Source organism: Hoplias malabaricus, chromosome 9 (assembly GCF_029633855.1).
Source record: "Hoplias malabaricus isolate fHopMal1 chromosome 9, fHopMal1.hap1, whole genome shotgun sequence".
NCBI classification, from domain to species: domain Eukaryota; kingdom Metazoa; phylum Chordata; class Actinopteri; order Characiformes; family Erythrinidae; genus Hoplias; species Hoplias malabaricus.
Window position 1 is genome coordinate 32,334,433 of NC_089808.1, and position 18,389 is coordinate 32,352,821.

At 38.8% G+C, this 18,389-nt stretch overlaps 1 protein-coding gene across 1 annotated transcript; it reads right to left on the reverse strand.

Moving 5' to 3' along the window:
- Positions 1–5,329: 5,329 nt before the first annotated feature.
- lgi2a (leucine-rich repeat LGI family, member 2a) lies at positions 5,330–16,415 on the reverse strand. The gene is given in 9 exon segments (XM_066681714.1): positions 5,330–6,084; positions 6,087–6,395; positions 8,669–8,824; positions 10,852–11,021; positions 11,633–11,704; positions 11,802–11,873; positions 12,960–13,031; positions 15,314–15,385; positions 16,117–16,415. Coding segments are annotated over 9 exon segments (1,611 nt in total). The 5' UTR covers positions 16,299–16,415; the 3' UTR covers positions 5,330–5,578.
- Between the last annotated feature and the right edge of the window lie 1,974 nt (positions 16,416–18,389).

Consider the following 18,389-nt stretch of genomic DNA (forward strand, 5'->3'; position numbering starts at 1 on the left):
TTAATATAATGAAAGAAATAGTACAGTAACCCTAATGCAGATGACAGGAAATATTTCCTAGTATGAATTATTTTAATTTGTGTAACTTTCTTCGTGTAAAATTTTATCTCACCAGGTTTTACGTTATAAACTGCTAGTCAGCTAAAGTGAAAATTGAGAAAGTCGGAGAGCCACGTGAACTGTACAAAGATCAGACAGTACAGAGTATTCTACGTATTAAACGATAGAGGACGCTGCCGGAGGTGTGATTGGTATGTCCTAACTGATTACCAGTAAAACTCTTACATTATTTATTGTACACTGTGTTAATTAGAAGTGCTTTTAAAATATTTAAAAAAGTAAAGCTCTGAATAGGATTCCGATTTTGATATTAATTAAGATTCATGTTTTAAGGAACACCTGGTGAAACCTGGGACACACTTTTCAGCCATTACATTACTGTGGTCATTTATGGGGGGTGCTGTTGTCGTGTGCTTGTGTGTGTATAATGATTATATGACTCTCCATTCTCTCAGCTTTTTGTTGTTCTATAGTTCCAAAGAAAAGTCCACCAGTTGCTCTGCATACTTTGTTTGCCCTCTTTCACACAGTTCTTCAATGGTCAGGTACCCCACAGGACTACCACAGTGCAGGTATGATTTGGGTGGTCTATCATTCTCACTGCAGTGACACTAATGCGATAGTGGTGTGGTAATGTGTGCTGTGTTGTTATGAGTGGCTTTGGGTAAACACACATTTGCAGCAGTTCCTAGCATTTACTAACTTTTTGTTTCAACTTAAACAGGGCAACAATGACATGCTGGTGCTTACTGAACCTTCCAGTCCACCTTAAAATACTTTGGCCATGGTAGAATTTTCCATTCCACCTTAAATAGTGCAATATTTAATGTGAAATGTACAATTCAACCATATTATTATCTCCTATCAGGGGCATATGCGCATCCTCTGCCCCAAAGTCTGGTTAATCTGCATTTAAAGCAATATCAACTAGATAAACCTGTAAAATATTACATACATTTCAGTCAACATTAATGTAAAGTACCTTTACAGAGTAGAAACATGCAAGATGTTTTTTTGTTTTTTTTTAACTACAGCGATTTGTAAATAATAATAAAATTTAAGAGGTTTAAGAGTATTCATTCTGTAGAAACAAATATAAAATATTTTTGGAAATAGAAAATTATTCATTTATTCATTCATTCATTATCTGTAACCACTTATCCAGTTCAGGGGGGGTCTGGAGACTACCCAGAGTCACTGGGCGCAAGGCAGGAACACACCCTGGAGGGGGCACTAGTCCTTCAAAATAGACAATTAGACAATATAAAATACCTGTATAATAATAATAATAATAATAATTGCTAGATTTAATAATTGCATTTCTTTCTATACAATGAAGAAATATATTAGTGCCAGCATGTGTAAATATTCATAGATGTAAATGTTGTTGTTATATTGGGGCCTCCATAGGAGGAGCCACTCTAAGGAGCATAAATTAAAGGAGCAGAGCACATTAATCATTATGAAAATAAATGTTTGGGTATATGAAATCTGCAAAACGTACTTCAAGAACAATAAAATCGAACAATACTCAGGAGAGATGAGTATTTATTTTATTTCCCAGTAATATTCAAAACATACATGACATTCAGACATTCTACAAATTAGCAAGGAAAAAAATGGCCTGAAAATATACAACAAAAGCAAAACTGCTTTCAGAGACATCGTATTGGGCAAAACATGGAACTATTAAAGTCCTTACTTGGAAACTGCATCAGTAGATTAGTGCTCTCTGACTAAAAATTGTAGTCAGTTTGAGTTTGTTGGACATTCAGAACAGCATGCTCTTATAGTCTGCAATGCTAAGATGCTAAGGTTGAGTCTGGTTCACATTCCGCATTGCATGTAAAAAGGTTTATTTTGTTTTGGCACACTCATTCTCCAAGCAAGTTTGACATTCAAAATGTTCTCAATACATGGCAAAGAATGATATGGTTGTTAATATATTCAGCATGGGCCTGTGATCCTATCCAAGAAAAGCATAATAGCCTGACGTAGAGTTGAGGAGTTATACAGGAGAAAGACCAGGAAATGTCATATAGGAGTAAATGTTTAAAGGTTTGTGCTTTTAAAATTTCCCCTGTCATTTTGTTTTATTTGTTATTATACATATTGATCTCATTGGTTTAACTAAGCTCCCTGTAAACTAGCAGATTATATATCTACAGCACTGTATAAAAAAAGTCATTCAAGAGAAAAAAATGAAGTGAAAAATATGTGCAAATGGTATCAGGTCATTGATGAGAGCCTTAACTTCTTCAGGTGTAAATGATATTGTCAGTAACTGTTCTGGATCTCAGAGAAACTTATTAACACTGCCCTCTCTGGGATACACTGGGTGATGCATCTTACATTTCTGCTCTTAAATAAAATAAATTCATCAGAGATTCTGTATTAAAACTACAGGGTGGGTCATTTATATGGATACACCTTAATAAAATGGGAATGGTTGGTGATATTAACTTCCTGTTTGTGGCACATTAGTATATGTGGGGGGGGGGTTCAAGATGGGTGGTGACCATGGTGGCCATTTTGAAGTCGACCATTTTGGATCCAACTTTTGTTTTTTCCATGGGAAGAGGGTCAAACTTACTGGGAATTTCACAAGAAAAAGAATGGTGTGCTTGGTTTTAACTTTATTGTTTCATGAGTTATTTACAAGTTTCTGACCACTTATAAAATGTGTTCAAAGTGCTGCCCATTTTGTTGGATTGTTAATACAACCCTCTTCTCCCACTCTTCACACACTGATAGCAACACAGCAGGAGGAATGCTAGCACAGGCTTCCAGTATCTGGAGTTTCAGGTGCTGCACATCTTGATGGTATGGTGTGGTATATGGTGTACAAAGATACTGGGGCCATTCTTCATCAATGGAAACCTCAAGGCCACTGGATATGCAAAATTGGTACATGATGATGTGTTTTCCTCTTTATGCACTGAAGCTGGCACGTTCCCTGAGTTTTTCCAGCAAGATGGTGCACCACCACAATATGGGTGTCCGAGCATTCCTAGATGAACAGTTTCCTGTACAGTGGATTGGTCGTCGTGGGCCAGTTGAATGACTCCCAAGGTCTCCTGATTTGACCCCCTTAGACTTTTATATTTGGGGTCATCTGAAGGCAATTGTCTGTGCTGTGAAGGTACGAGATGTGTAGCACCTGAAACTACGGATACTGGAAGCCTGTGCTAGCATTTCTCCCGCAGTGTTGCTATCAGTGTGTGAAGAGTCAGGTTGCATTGATAATCAAACACAATGGGCAGCACTTTGAACACATTTTATAAGTGGTTAGAAACTTGTAAATAACTCATGAAAGAATAAAGTTACATTAAAACCCAAGCGCACCATTGTTTTTCTTGTGAAATTCCCAGTAAGTTTGATGTGTCACATGACCCTCTTCCCATTGAAAAAACAAAAGTTGGATCCAAAATTGCTGAATTCAAAATGGCCGCCATGGTCACCACCCATCTTGAAAATTTCCTCCCTCCCATATACTAATGTGCCACAAACAGGAAGTTAATATCACCAACCAGTCCCATTTTATTAAGGTGTATCCATATAACTACCCACCCTGTAGTTTAATCATGGCCACACCCATGTGAGGGAGTAGCTCTGAGGATAAAAGACTGGTACTAAACCTGAAGCTCTAAATTTACAAATGAAAAAATATATTGAACAATGTACATTTTTTGTATGAACAGAAATTCTCAGTCCCAGTCATGAAGATGGTTAAAGGATAATATTTTGAACTGTGGAATTTCAACAGGTATCGCCCTTTAACAGGTAGGAGTAAACAAGTAGTATTAAGATTATTCCAAATTTTATGCATGGTTAAAAAAATTATAAAGAGTTGCAGAAAACATCTAAATACAAAATCCTCAGCTATGACCAGTGTACATTCTTCTTTAAACCCAATGACAAATGCACAAAATGCTAAAACAATGCAACTGACAACATTCCAAATATGTAGGTTGTTGCCAAGATGGCTGTAAAGATCTGCCTGTAAATTTGATCTGAAAGGGATTATAGGCACAGAGTCTATGAGTAGGTTGAAGTGTTGTTGAACCTGCATAGTTTCTTTTTGCTGCTTATAAGAAATCTTTTGGTATTAACAGTGATTACATTTCTGAATACTGAATTTAGAGATGCATTTTTGTCAAAGAAAGAGCAGCAATAGCTGACCCTCCAGTATTAAGGCAGGAATGTGCCACATAGGAGATGACAAGGAAGCAGAGTTTAAAATAATGAGAATCTAGTGCAAGTGTTAAAAGGTTTGAATGTACAAAGAAAGTACAAAAAGAGGCCTTTTTTCTGTACTTAAGAACAGGATAGTGTTATTTGCACTACAACTCAAAGCAGTCATAAGGCAATGTAGGTATGTTAGTACAAAAGGCATGATGCTGCAAACTTAGTTTGTGTTTTAGCATGTGCTAGAGTACTGTGCAAATGCCAAAGATAACACTGCATTTATTTAGTTGTCAGACAAACTTTAAATGTTAAGTGTCTCATTTTTCAGTAGATGTTTCTGACCAGATTTGATGGGGCATAATCTATTTGGACATAAAGGGAAAAGCTTTTTAAGACATAGGAACAAGACATAATAAGCAAATTTCGTAGAAATTTGGAGTGGGGCAGAGTTATTGTGTGTGTTTGGGGGGGGGGGGGGGGGGGGGGCACACAAGGCAAACAAATAAGGCATGTTTCAGCACTTCTAACAGTGTGTCACTTTTTATATACAAGAGGGGGGCACTGCAGAAAACGTTTGGGAGGCCGTTGGCTAGATATGCATGTTTTTTTCTATATATTTTCCTGATACTGAAAAAATATTACCTTGTCTTTTTGGCTGAACATTAGCATAAAGAATGTATATTTATTTAAATAAATGAAGGGTGGTCTTTGATTTTTGCCCAGCACTGTATACACAGGAAAAGCAAACAAATCCTACATTCAGCACATAATACATATGTTTTGAATATTGCAAAGACATATAGATGAAGTGAACATTTACACATTGGTTTTTAAAGGTACAGAATTTGACTGAATAATATCTGTCACTTGTATGTTGTTTTCTTGCATGCCTGTATTTAACTGAAAGTTTTTGTAACTCTCATGCATGGTGCCATAGCATGATTGAAGAAAAATCAATATATTACTAGTCTTTTATATGTAGATAATTTGAGAAATGTAAGGGCAGCTCTGCTCAGCACTGGGTCCTTCAAAGAAGTTTCATTTTATGGAGCTGAAGGACATCTCATTTAAAGGTGTACCAAATAAATAAAGTAGAAACCCAAATGGACATATGATGATGGGAGGCTTATTTAAATGTAAAATTCTATATACAAATGCTTGAACTACCATGTGCCATACTATATAATTACAATACATACCTAATAAAGTAATTTTGAACCAAGTGTCCTTTACCTTCCTCAGGTAAATTTTTAAGGTTCTGAATGGAAGACATTGTAGGATGCTGAAATGCTTCCAAATGCCCTTTTGAACCATGGTTCTATTTAGAATCTCATCGGCTCAGATCAATAATGATATGCTCAAATATCTGCGTAAATCCCTTGAAGCTGGAGGCAAAGATAAAATCCCTGCGGTCAGTAGAGACCACAGTGAAAGACCGTGGGGCTTGAATGTACATTTCTTTGAAACGCTCAAAAATCTTCCTCTCTGCATCCCACAGGTAGATCTGTGAGAAGGTGTAGTCGCTACCAAGAGCCAGGTAGTACCGGTCTTTGAAGGAGAATGGTTGAAGGATCATGGAACCTCTTGAAGGAAGAGCCTGAACCTCAGTGAAATGTTTAGTAGTCCAGTGCAAGACTTTAGAATCACCAATATATCTTGTCACAGCCAGGTAAATATCCTCCTTAATCCAGAAGGACTTGACAGCTACTACATCCTCCATGTTGGGGATGTCACCCTGCAAGCTAAACTTCTGCGCACTCTTACTCCACTGGTAGATTACAGGGACTTGGGAACGACTGGCCAGGATCAGGTGAGCCTTGCCATCCAAGTCCACAACTCTGCATCAGTATCACGATACCATTCATGCAAAGATTGGTAAGAATAAAAGCCTTTGTCATTCCATTTATAGAGGGTGGAAAGACCAGCCTTGGAGCTGTCAGCTATAACAAAGAACCAGTCCTCACCAATCTGGAAGGCTTCAATATCATTGGGTTTGGAGATTTTGGACACTTCAATGTCCTGAAACTTGGTGAACTTGCTCTGGTCTTCGTCAAACTTGTAGATATGAGAACCACCAAAAAGCTGAGCAACTATTACAAACACCTGGTTCTGGATGATCACAGACTTGCATCCAACAATAGATTGACCTGAGGTATGTAAATAAAACAAGTTTTGTATTAGTGACTGACATATAACCTCAGGACATTACAGTCCTTATACCAATGTCAATTTATAAACAATGTGTTTCAGAGAATGCTGCCTCTTTTGAGCCACAAGTATCTCTCGGCAATCTACAAACCGGATTCCAAAAAAGTTGGGACACTAAAACAAATTGTGAATAAAAACTGAATGCAATGATGTGGAGGTGCCAACATCTAATATTTTATTCAGAATAGAACATAAATCACAGATCAAAAGTTTAAACTGAGAGAATGTATGATTTTAAGGGAAAAATATGTTGTTTCAAAATTTCATGGCATCAACAAATCCCCAAAAAGTTGGGACAAGGCCATGTTTTACCACTGTGTGGCATCCCCCCTTCTTACAACACTCAACAGAGACCAGTTTCTCAAGTTTAGAAATAGGAATGCTCTCCCATTCATGTCTAATACAGGCCTCTAACTGTTCAATCGTCTTGGGCCTTCTTTGTTGCACCTTCCTCTTTATGATGTGCCAAATGTTCTCTATAGGTGAAAGATCTGGACTGCAGGCTGCCATTTCAGTACCCAGATCCTTCTCCTACGTAGCCATGATGTTGCGATTGCTGCAGAATGTGGTCTGGCATTATCTTGTTGAAAAATGCAGGGTCTTCCCTAAAAGAGATGACATCTAGATGGGAGCATATGTTTTTCTAGAACCTGAACATAGTTCTCTGCATTAATGGTGCCTTTCCAGACATGCAAGCTGCCCATGCCACAAGCACTCATGCAACCCCATACCATCAGTGATGCAGGCTTCTGAACGGAGCGTTGATAACAACTTGGGTTATCCTTGTCCTCTCTGGTCCGGATGACATGGCGTCCCAGTGTTCCATAAAAAACTTCAAATCGTGACTCATCTGACCACAGAACAGCCTTCCATTTTGCCACACTCAATTTTAAAAGACCCCTGGCCCAGTGCAAACGTCTGAGCTTGTGGAGCTTGCTTAGAAATGGCTTCCTCTTTGCACTGTTGAGTTTCAGCTGGCAACGGCAGATGGCACGGTGGATTGTGTTCACTGACAATGCTTTCTGGAAGTATTCCTGAGCCCATTCTGTTATTTCCTTGACAGTGGCATTCCTGTTTGAGGTGCAATGACGTTTAAGGGCTGGGAGATCACGAGCATCCAGTAGAGTTTTACGGCCTTGACCCTTAGGCACAGCAATTGTTCCAGATTCTCTGAATCTTTTGATGATGTTATGCACGGTTGATGATGATAACTTAAAAGTCTTTGCTATTTTACGCTGGGTAACACCATTCTGGTATCGGTGCACTATCTTTCTTCGCAACAATGGTGGAATTGGTGATCCTCTTACCATCTTGGCTTCAGAGAGACACTGACACTCTGAGAAGCTCTTTTTATACCCAATCATGTTGTCAATTGACCTAATTAGTGTTAATTGGTAAAGAACTTTAATTGGTCTTCCAGCTGTTCGTTATATGCTCAATTTCCTTTTTCCATCCACTTATTGCTACTTGTCCCAACTTTTTTGACACCATGAAATTTTAAATCAACACATTTTTCCTTTAAAATGTTACATTTACTCAAATTAAACTTTTGATCTGTCATCTATGTTCTATTACGAATAAAATATTGACATTTGCCATCTTCACTGCATTCAGTTTTTATTCACAATTTGTTTAGTGTCCCAACTTTTCTGGAATCCGGTTTGTAATTTGTATTCAGGCTAATGTATCATAATGCAGCTTCCATCACACTGATAATGTAAAATAAAAAATCAACTTGTATTGGTTGTATTGTTTTTTGGGATGGGGTTGAGTAATTTTATTGGTCATAGTGATTTTTGGAAAGAGATTAAGTAGTGTTACTGGGTGTAATGTTTGTTAGAATGGAGCTGAGTAGTGTTATTTGTCTTGATTTATGGATTTATGGATGGTACAATGCATGTTTAAGAACAATAATGTCAGGATTATTAAAAATTCTTTGGAAATACATAGCTTATGAGAAAACAAAAAACTGTCCAATGCTGTTGGTCACTAGGACTGCAACTTGAGAAGCATACTCGAAAAAGAGAGAGTTGAAAGTAATAAACTTAACCATAGGTTAATACTCATAAATGTGATCAAATATGCTATCTATCTATATATCTATCTATCTATACAAGATATAAAATGCTATGCTTGGCTGTTTTACTGTTTTAACCATAAGCATTAACAACAATTTTGACAGCTGCAGTGCTTTTTATTGTTAAGAGCTCACCTGTAATATTGTCATAACTCCTGAAGTTCATTTCAATGTGGTCCCACTGAAGCACCACAATATTAGGGGCAGCAATGGCCACGTACACATCGTTCTTGTAAGAGAACGTGTCCAAAGATAGAGACTCAGTTGACACAGATTGAAGGGGAACAAAATCTGTAAAAACAAGCAATATTAGCTCAGGATAAAAGATATTAGCTCAAAAAAACATTTTCCATTTCAGCAGATTAATTACTACTAATTCTACTAAATTTTAGTTCAAACTAAAATTTGAACTTAAACTTAATACAATGTATTAATAGCAGTTTGTACTGTAGAAATAGAGTAGTGTACAAAAACCAGCCACTAATATAAAATGACAGCCTTGTTTCTATCCTTTTTCTGACCATTGGATCAGTTCCACTGACCATACACTGACATGACTTACCCTCCTTCAGTAGTTAGAAAGTGCAGTTTCTGTTGTACTGAGTAGCACCAACAGATCCTCTATTTTCACTTACATCTCAGTAAAGCGTCACAATAATTTTGAAGCTGTACTTTTAAGGTAATAACAAAAGCACCATCAGTCTTAATAAAGTGATAGTTTTGTATCCTTTTTGTTTCCTTAAGACTTCAATTTTTCTCTATATCTTTTAGTTATTATTTTTAAATATACACTGATCAAAAAAATAAAGGGAACACTCCAAGTCAGTCACTCTTCTGAGAAATCAATCGGTTCCGTTAGGAAGCAACACTGATTGTGAATCTATTTCACCTGCTATTGTGTAAATGGAACAGACAACAGAAATTAGAGGCAATTAACAAGACAACCCCTATAAAGGAGTGCTTCTGCAGGTGGTGACCATAGACCATTTATCGGTTCTCATCATTTCTGGCTGATGTTTTGGTCACTTTTACATTTTGTCAGTGCTCTCACCCCTGGAGGTAGAATGAGGCGGTGTCTACAGTCCACAGAAGATGCTCAGGTATCCAGGATGGCACATCAATGCGAGCTGTGGCAAGAAAGTTCACTGTGTCTGTCAGCACAGTGTCCAGAGCATGGAGGAGATACCAGGAGACGTGAAGGGGGCCATAGGAGGGCAACAACCCAGCAGCAGGACCACTACCTCCTCCTTTGTGCAAGGAGGAACATGAGGAGCAGTGCCAGAACCCTGCAAAATGACCTTTAGCAGGCCACTAATAATCCCAGTTTTCTGCACAAATGGTCAGAAACAGACTCCATGAGGGTGGTATGAGGGCCCGATGGCCACAAGTGTGGCTTGTGCTTACAGGCCAACACAGTGCAGGGTGACTGGCATTTGCCTGAGAACACCAAGATTGGCAGATTCACCTTCACAGATGAGAGTGCAGTGGGCCCTGGGTTCCTTCTGATGCATGACAATGCTAGGCCTCGTGGCTGGAGTGTGTCAGCAGTTCCTGCATGATGAAGGAATTGATTCTATGAACTGGCCTGCCCCTTCCCCAGTCCTGAATCCAATCGAGCACATCTGGGACATCGTCTCGTTCCATCCACCAACGTTGTACCACAGACTGTCCAGGAGTTGACTCATGCTTTAATCAAGGTCTGGGAGGAGATCCCTCAGGAGAACATCCGCCACCTCATCAGGAGCAGGCCCAGGTGTTGTAGGGAGGTCATACAGCACGTGGAGGCCACGCACACTACTGAGTCTCATTTGAACTTGTTTTGAGGAATTTTCACTTGGATCAGCCTGTAATTTGATTTTCCACTTTTATTGAGTATGATTCCAAATCCAGACCTCCAAGGGATAATTTGATTTACATTGATCATTTTGCTCTCAAAGCATTCCACTATGTAATGAATAAAGATTTTCAACTGGAATATTTCATTCATTGAGATGTAGCAGGTGTTATTTTAGTGTTCCCTTTATTTTTTTGAGCAGTGTATTTTCCTGTGCCCTCGCTTATGCAACTGAATTATACAATGCCTTTAGAAATATCTCCTTGAACCATGTTAGAAATAAGCAAGGCAGCTGATGTGTGTTGTAGCTTGTGGGAATGTTAGTGTTTCTTTGGAGTGGCTATTTTACATTTTGGTGGAGTCAGCCATAACCTTTTGACCAGAAGAGTGACACATTAATGCAGCAGCACAGCAACAGCAAAAACTGGACAAATTAAATGTTAAATTTAATAGCATTACACAGACACACACACACACACACTACCTGTGGAAACGCATTCGTTGTGGAGGCTTGCCATGTCGTTGAGCCGCTTGCCTTTCATCTCTTCAGGACCAGCACAGAGGACATCTGACACAGTGGCATTGGTGCTCTTCAGCCACATCATTAGCCATTTAGCACGACAGTCACACTCAAACACATTTCCTCTAAGATCTCTACAGGGGAACACACCAGGGTCAGGATAACAAGAGCACAGACAAGATTATAGGCAAGATGATTCTGGATATTAATTTAATTAGAAATTCATATATTAATTTAAATAGACTTTCAATGTCAGAAATTCCAAAATGAAGTTCTAATCAAATTAATGTCCAGAATATATTCAAATTAATATATTTAAGTATATCATCGCTGTCCAAAGAAATAAACATGGATCTCACAAATAGTAACTTCACAGGAGAAGTGGAGGTCAATGGACGTCAGTGTAAAAAGTTTATATTCCAAGTAATTGTCCAAGTGATTATTCGACCAAGTTCAGAAAGTTTTTTTTCCTTCTCGTGTAAAGCTACTAATTTGGGAGACATGTTTTAATTGGACAGTGATGGTATGCTATTAAGCTTGTAAAAATAAGGACAATGGGCAATGTAAAAACATATTTAAGAGTTGGATACTTTATGGAGACACTGTATGCATGTTAGTTTTTTGAAGGAATTTTGCAGTGTGTAGATAAAATATATTACAAGTGTTAAAATCAGTTTTTGTTGCTCGTTTACTTACACTCAAACACACCATTTTACACAGTAAATGGTAAATTAAAAATGCTCACAGTTCTATTAGTGAATCAAGATCAGCAAAGATCTCTCTTGGCAAGGCTTTGATGTTATTGTTGGCCAAAGACCTGTATTGGAACAGAAACATTTGAATGCATCAGAAGACATTTAATGACAATGCTTATAGAAACTTAAGCTAATTGTTTAGTTATCAGGTTAACTTACAAATGTGTCAGGTCTCTGAGTCCTCTGAAGGAATATTTGGAAGTTGTTTCAATTTTGTTGCTTTCAATGAACCTAGGTGAGTACACAGATTATGCAAAGACAGAATTAGCAAAACTTTGAGGCAATAGAATGAATGACATTAGAATAAATACAAGTACACACAAATACAAAAGAATGCTTTGTTTTCAGTAAAGTTATTAATATATTTTTTAGGCGAAAATTACTGGTTTTGTTCCTGAATTTTACTGTAGTTGGACCATTAAACGGAAACAGCTAAACGAGTAGTATCTTTAAAAACTTGATTATCTTTAGGAGAAGTCTAGAAATGGCTAAATCAACACATGAAACCACAGTGTATTATTTACTAGTTTTTTGTACTTATCTCATTTTTATGATTTTCTCTTTTTTTTTATATTAATAAATAAAAATATGGATTTACGTATCGTTTTCTCCACTGGTGTAAAGTTAGCCACAAAAACATTAGTGAGGACAGGAGCTGATGCTGATGTTGGATGACTAGTTTTGGACTAAGAAATTTTCTAGGACTACTGACGTGCAGACTGACCAATTAAATGTTTACAGAAAAAGTTATCGACCAATAACGGTAGCTCTACAGTCAGACCGTCCAATCAGAAGATTTTAGGCTACTTCACCACTCCCCCTTCTCACTCAAGCGAACCAATCGGAGTAGAGGAGGGCGGGACTAGTTTGTAAACGACACGCTTCTCGAAGTTCTATGTAAGCTCTAGAAAAACAAAATCCCGGACGTTTGTGAAATTACGCCTGTACATTTTTTTAAGTCTAAAAAAGAGGACATGTCCGGGTAAAAGAGGACGTCTGGTCACCCTACTCAAACATCTTTTGCCAAACATGTTCTACTGTGACCAATCTCTATAGAACAGAGTTCAACTGCTCAACTGCCCAGTGCTTAGACCATAGCCAAAATATGGCATTGAACAAAGCATCACTTTTCATTTCTTGATTTTCTATGGAGATTACACAAGCTGTGTTTGAAAAGTTGAAGATCTGTTTCTAAACTTGATGCACTTTAAAGTAGCTGAATTCTATTCCCACATTTCTTAAATATTACAAAGTTAAAATGTTTTTTATCAATAAAATACAAAGTTTTGTACATGACACAGTAGAAACTAAACTTACAAGTACTCAAGGTGTGGAAGGCCAGAGAATGCATCGTCCCTGATTGTAGTGAGGGCATTTGAATTAAGCAACCTGTAAAAGCAAACAAAAGCAAATTACTTTTAATTAAATAATATACAATTATTATTATAATATATAAATATTTGAATCATTTTTACACCACACAAAATGAACAGAAGTTGTGCTTGTATCACAACAGCAGGCTGTAAATTTGAACACTGTACATCAAGGAAAAACTATTGCTCATCCTCTTCACAATATCTGCCTGCACATGCAGCTCTGTTTTAGCTTTTCCACAGTATATGACACTGCTGACATTATGAATGTCTCCAGAGCCAGAATAAAGTCAAAGGAGTCACTGTGTTCCACAGAGGCAGTGTCTAGTTCACAGTGAGACAGGGACACTGAGGGACACTGTCAGTTCAAGGCGACTCTCACAAACATCTGTATGATAATCCTGCCTAAAATGACCTTCTGTCATCTTACATTAACTCATCTGAGCGCCGGCTTCAAGGTTGTCCATAAAGACTCTGAATACAGTGTGGTACAATTAAAGGCTTTCATGAAAGGGTACTCTTGTTTAACAGTAGGACCTCTAATAAATAGACTCACTCCATCAACCTTCAGTATAATCTGTCATTAGCATCTTGGTTTTACAAATTCTTTGCTTCATGAATAAAAGAACTGTAATAAAGAACAGCATAATTATACACTTTTTGTGTTTTTCACACACCGTTGGCCTGTTCACAATTAGTCTTTTATCCATCATAAACGCATAAAAGATAAGATTGTAGCAGCTTATGTAATATAGCATAATGTATTTGCAGAGCTGTATGGTGTAACTCAGCACAGTTCAGACATCAGTAGTGTCCCTGCAGTATGGAAACTCACTGTAGAGTCTTACTGCAGTGTCTCATTTCATCATTAGACTAAAAACGCACAAGATTCGTTTAATAAATACAAGGAATAATACTTTCATACGTATTCTTGGTAAGAACCCTAGGAACAAAAAGAGATTCAAATTCAACCTTATCTTGAGTTAAACCAAAATATACCTGCCACTAGCGTGTTCTAATGAAAGCTCTGATATACATGGTGAATAACAGGTTCTATCAACAATGGGCAATCTATTATAACTCAGCTACATTTCTAACCCATCTGAAGAAATATACAATGTGGAATACATGAGTATTTAATGCTCTCTGTCATATTTTTATTATTCTGTACCATTGCTGCTTAGCATTGTATCCCTCAGCCTCATCCATTTTAATAAAGTGACAGTTTTGTATCCTTTTTGTTTTTTTTTTCCATTAAATATTCTTACACCACAGCACCCAGCATGCAAAAACATCCCATATCCTTTAGCACTGCTACACTACAGAAATCATGACTGTTAGTGTTTTTTAAAGCTTGGACAGACATCAAGACACATCATCAGAAAGAGATCTCCTAGGCCTTAAACCTGATAGTCTCACTCTAATGGTCACGGTAGGAAATATAGAATATGATTAGGCAGAGTCGGTTACTGTTGTCATGTTGGGTAAGCCCTTAAAAGTGGACATATTATAAACAAATAGGTTTTTCAGGGCATAAGCACATTAATTTGGGGATCTAGAGCTCCTATCAACCCACAAGCTGTAAGAAACTCAGATTTTGTGGTCTCTCTAATCAGTAAACTTTTTTTTTCTATCAGTGTGTCGGACGCACATTTAGGTGAAAATGCAAAGACAAAATTTAACAAAGGAAAACAACCGAGGTGTGCACAGAAGTGTACTGATTAAATAGTACAGTATAGTATAGAGACAAATGGAACAGAAAAGACAAAGAACCAAGTGAAAATGTGTAAAATCCAGAGTTTCTGCTCCTGGCTCTTTTTCACTTAAATGAACAGGAGCTGAAACCTGTCATTCTGAACAAGGCTGCGTTGTTTGATCCTTGTGGTATTTTGTCCAAAATAAGTCATTTGTTCTTAAGGCCCAAGGAATTTTTTTGTAGAAAATTATATAAAATGTCCCCTTTAAGAAACCATCCAGTGGTCAATTGTAAATTATATGGCCAAATGTTTGTGGACATAGGCTCATACAAAATTTCTTCTGAAATGGAAACTAGTAATAGGAAGTTTGTCTTTGCTACAATAACAACTCAACCATCTTCTAGGCAATTTGCTCCTCCAGAGCATGCATTTCTATTTCAATATTTATAACATTCTACAAAGGTTTGTGCATCTTGTGACGATGATGATAACAGTATTATTATTATTATTATTATTATTATTACTGCTAATGCTATGACTGATATTTTGCTCCCTGCATTATTAATCCCCTGATATTAGGCACAAGTGTTTATGCTCTTACAGTAACTGTAGAGAGGGCATGTGAGCAAACACCGCCTCCTTCACTTCAGAGAAGGTTCCGTTCACGATGCTCCTGCAAAATAAAGAGCTTCATCAAGCAGTGAATCAGTGACAAATGTATGAGACATTTACGGCTTTATGTTTTCCTTATAGCCATCAGGAACAGAACAGTGTTCCAGTGTCTCTGGGTAAAGTGCTTGTACATGCATTATTCTGCTGTGCTCTAGAGCTGAGGAACATTTACTGGAGACACACACACACACACACACACACACACACACAAGCTTGTAACCATATATTGTGACATTGATTAATATTCATTTTGTGACTTTGTCAATTCAAGACTTAGCCAAACACTAACCCTTAACTTAAACTTAAATCATGTCCTCGCCTTAAAGTGTTCGCTGTTTTACGTTGTGGGGAGCAGCTTGTAGGACAAGGAAGACAAGCCCCCCACAATGTGAATGTGTAAGCAAATGTTTGTCCCCATATTGTGAGCGAAACATAAAAAAAACACACACATCTGAACGTTGTACTAAACACTCACAGTAGATATTACACGTCTCTATCTCTCTCCCCCTCACACACACACACACACACACACACACCTTTATTACAGCACTCACACAGCGCTGAGCTGAGAAACCTCTACTGTAGGAATCTCTCACACACACACACACACACACACCTTTATTACAGCACTCACACAGCGCTGAGCTGAGAAACCTCTACTGTAGGAATCTCACACACACACACACACACACACAGAAAGACACACAAACAGATTCAATGCAGTATACTCACAGAGAGTTGACATCGTAGGGGATGGCGCGGGGCACATACGAGGATCCCACGCAGATGATGGAATCCTTTGCGCAGCTGCAGGATGAAGGACATTTAAGCACCTTCCTCGCCGCGTGCACGGTCGGCATTAAACCCAGCAGTATGGCCGACACCAGCGCGCATTGAGTGACTGTGGGCAGCATCTTCCCGCGCTCTTTCTCATGTGTGAGTCCGTCCGGAGAGCAGAGATCTGCACACACCGAGTCCAGTCAGAGTCCAGTCTGCACCATCAACTGCAGCACTCCGCTCCTGACATCAGCACTTCAGCCTCGCGCTCGCTTTCATTATTTATTAAAGGCGCCCACTACTGACTACTGCTGGTTAAACAGCTCCGCCGCCACCACCAGCACCACCATCATCATCATCATCATCATCATCGTCATCAGCATCCTTTCCACCAGCGCCTGAGCCTCATCAAACCACCGCAATACGGGCAGAAGGACGTAGAACCTCTTAGTCACAAACTCTATCTCCAGGAAAGTTGGAACATTCTTTACAAACGCAATTAAAACACATCTATAGTTTGTTAATTCCCGTAAACACGTGTTTCAGTGTCTTCAGACCAAAAAAGGGGGTTAGAAGCATGTTTACAACTGAGAAAAAATGTATTTTAATCATATATGTTTTTAGAAAGTATTACCTCCTGAGGGCTTGAAATAAGAAAAATTCAGCAGAGGTTTGTGCCCTTGACTTCCACTGACTCTCTGATTTAACCTGAAAGACCACAAATGCAGTGTTCATTCCTATTCACAAAGGGACAGTTTCATTGTTTTCACTCCAGTAAAGCAGCAGCAGGTCTGAATACACTGTTTATTTACTTCATATATTTGATCAGGTGTGCTTCTGAAATGAAAACCCACAATTACATAAACCTGCTGGCCATTTGTGGAGTTTAAAGTGCTATGAATAGTTAATAGTCTTTGACATGCCTCAGACCAAAATATAATTCCAACCTGCTTTAAGTGTATGAACATATAGGCCTCTCAGTTCATTTAGGGCTGGTCAACTAGTAGTGCCCTGAAACACAACTGCAGAAGGTGAGGCAGCTGTTCATCCCTATGCTGCCAGCCCATGGAGCAAACTCCTAGATGTCAAATTTGCTTCTAACACTGTACGTCTTATAGAGCTACAGCCTACAATTACTCGCTTACATTTCATTTACTTTTCATTTATTTCCTAATTTCATTATCTGTAACCCACTTATCCAGTTCAGGGTCGCGGTGGGTCTAGAGTCTGCCCGGAATCATTGGGCGCAAGGCAGGAACACACCCTGGAGGGGGAGCCAGTCCTTCACAGAGCACCACACACCCACACATTTACTCACACACTCACACCTACGAACACTTTTGAGTCACCAAACCACCTACCAACGTGTGTTTTTGGACCATGGGAGGAAACCGGAGCACCTGGAGGAAACCAGAGCACCCGGAGGAAACCCATGCAGACACAGGAAGAACACACCAAACTCTTCACAGACTCACAACCACTTGAAAATTAGAATATTGTGAAAAGGTTCAACATTGAAGACACCTGGTGCCACACTCTAATCAGCTAATTAACTCAGAACACCTGCAAAGGCCTTTAAATGGTCTCTCAGTCTAGTTCTGTAGGCTACACAATCATGGGGAAGACTGCTGACTTGACAGTTGTCCAAAAGACAACCATTGACACCTTACACAAGCAGAGCAAGACACAAAAGGTCATTTCTAAAGAGGCTGGCTGTTCACAGAGCTCTGTGTCCAAGCAAATTAATAGAGAGGCGAAGGGAAAGAGGTGGTAGAAAAGTGTACAAAATAGGGATAACTGCACCCTGGAGAGGATTGTGAAACAAAACCCATTAAAATGTGGAGATTCACAAAGACTGGACTGCAGCTGAAGTCAGTGCTTCAAGAGCCACCACGCACAGACGTATACAAGACATGGGTTTCAGCGCCGCATTCCTTGTGTCGAGCCACTCTTAAACAAGAGACAGCATCAGAAGAGTCTCCCCTCGGCTAAAGACTAAAAGAACTGGGCTGCTGCTGAGTGGTCCAAAGGTATGTTCTCTGATGAAAGTGAATTTTACATTTCCTTTGGAAATCAAGGTCCCAGAGTCTGGAGGAAGGAAGGAGAGACACAGAATCCACGTTGCTTGAGGTCCAGTGTAAAGTTTCCACAGTCAGTGATGGTTTGGGGCGCCATGTCATCTGCTGGTGTTGGTCCACTGTGTTTTCTGAGGTCCAAGCTCCAGCCAG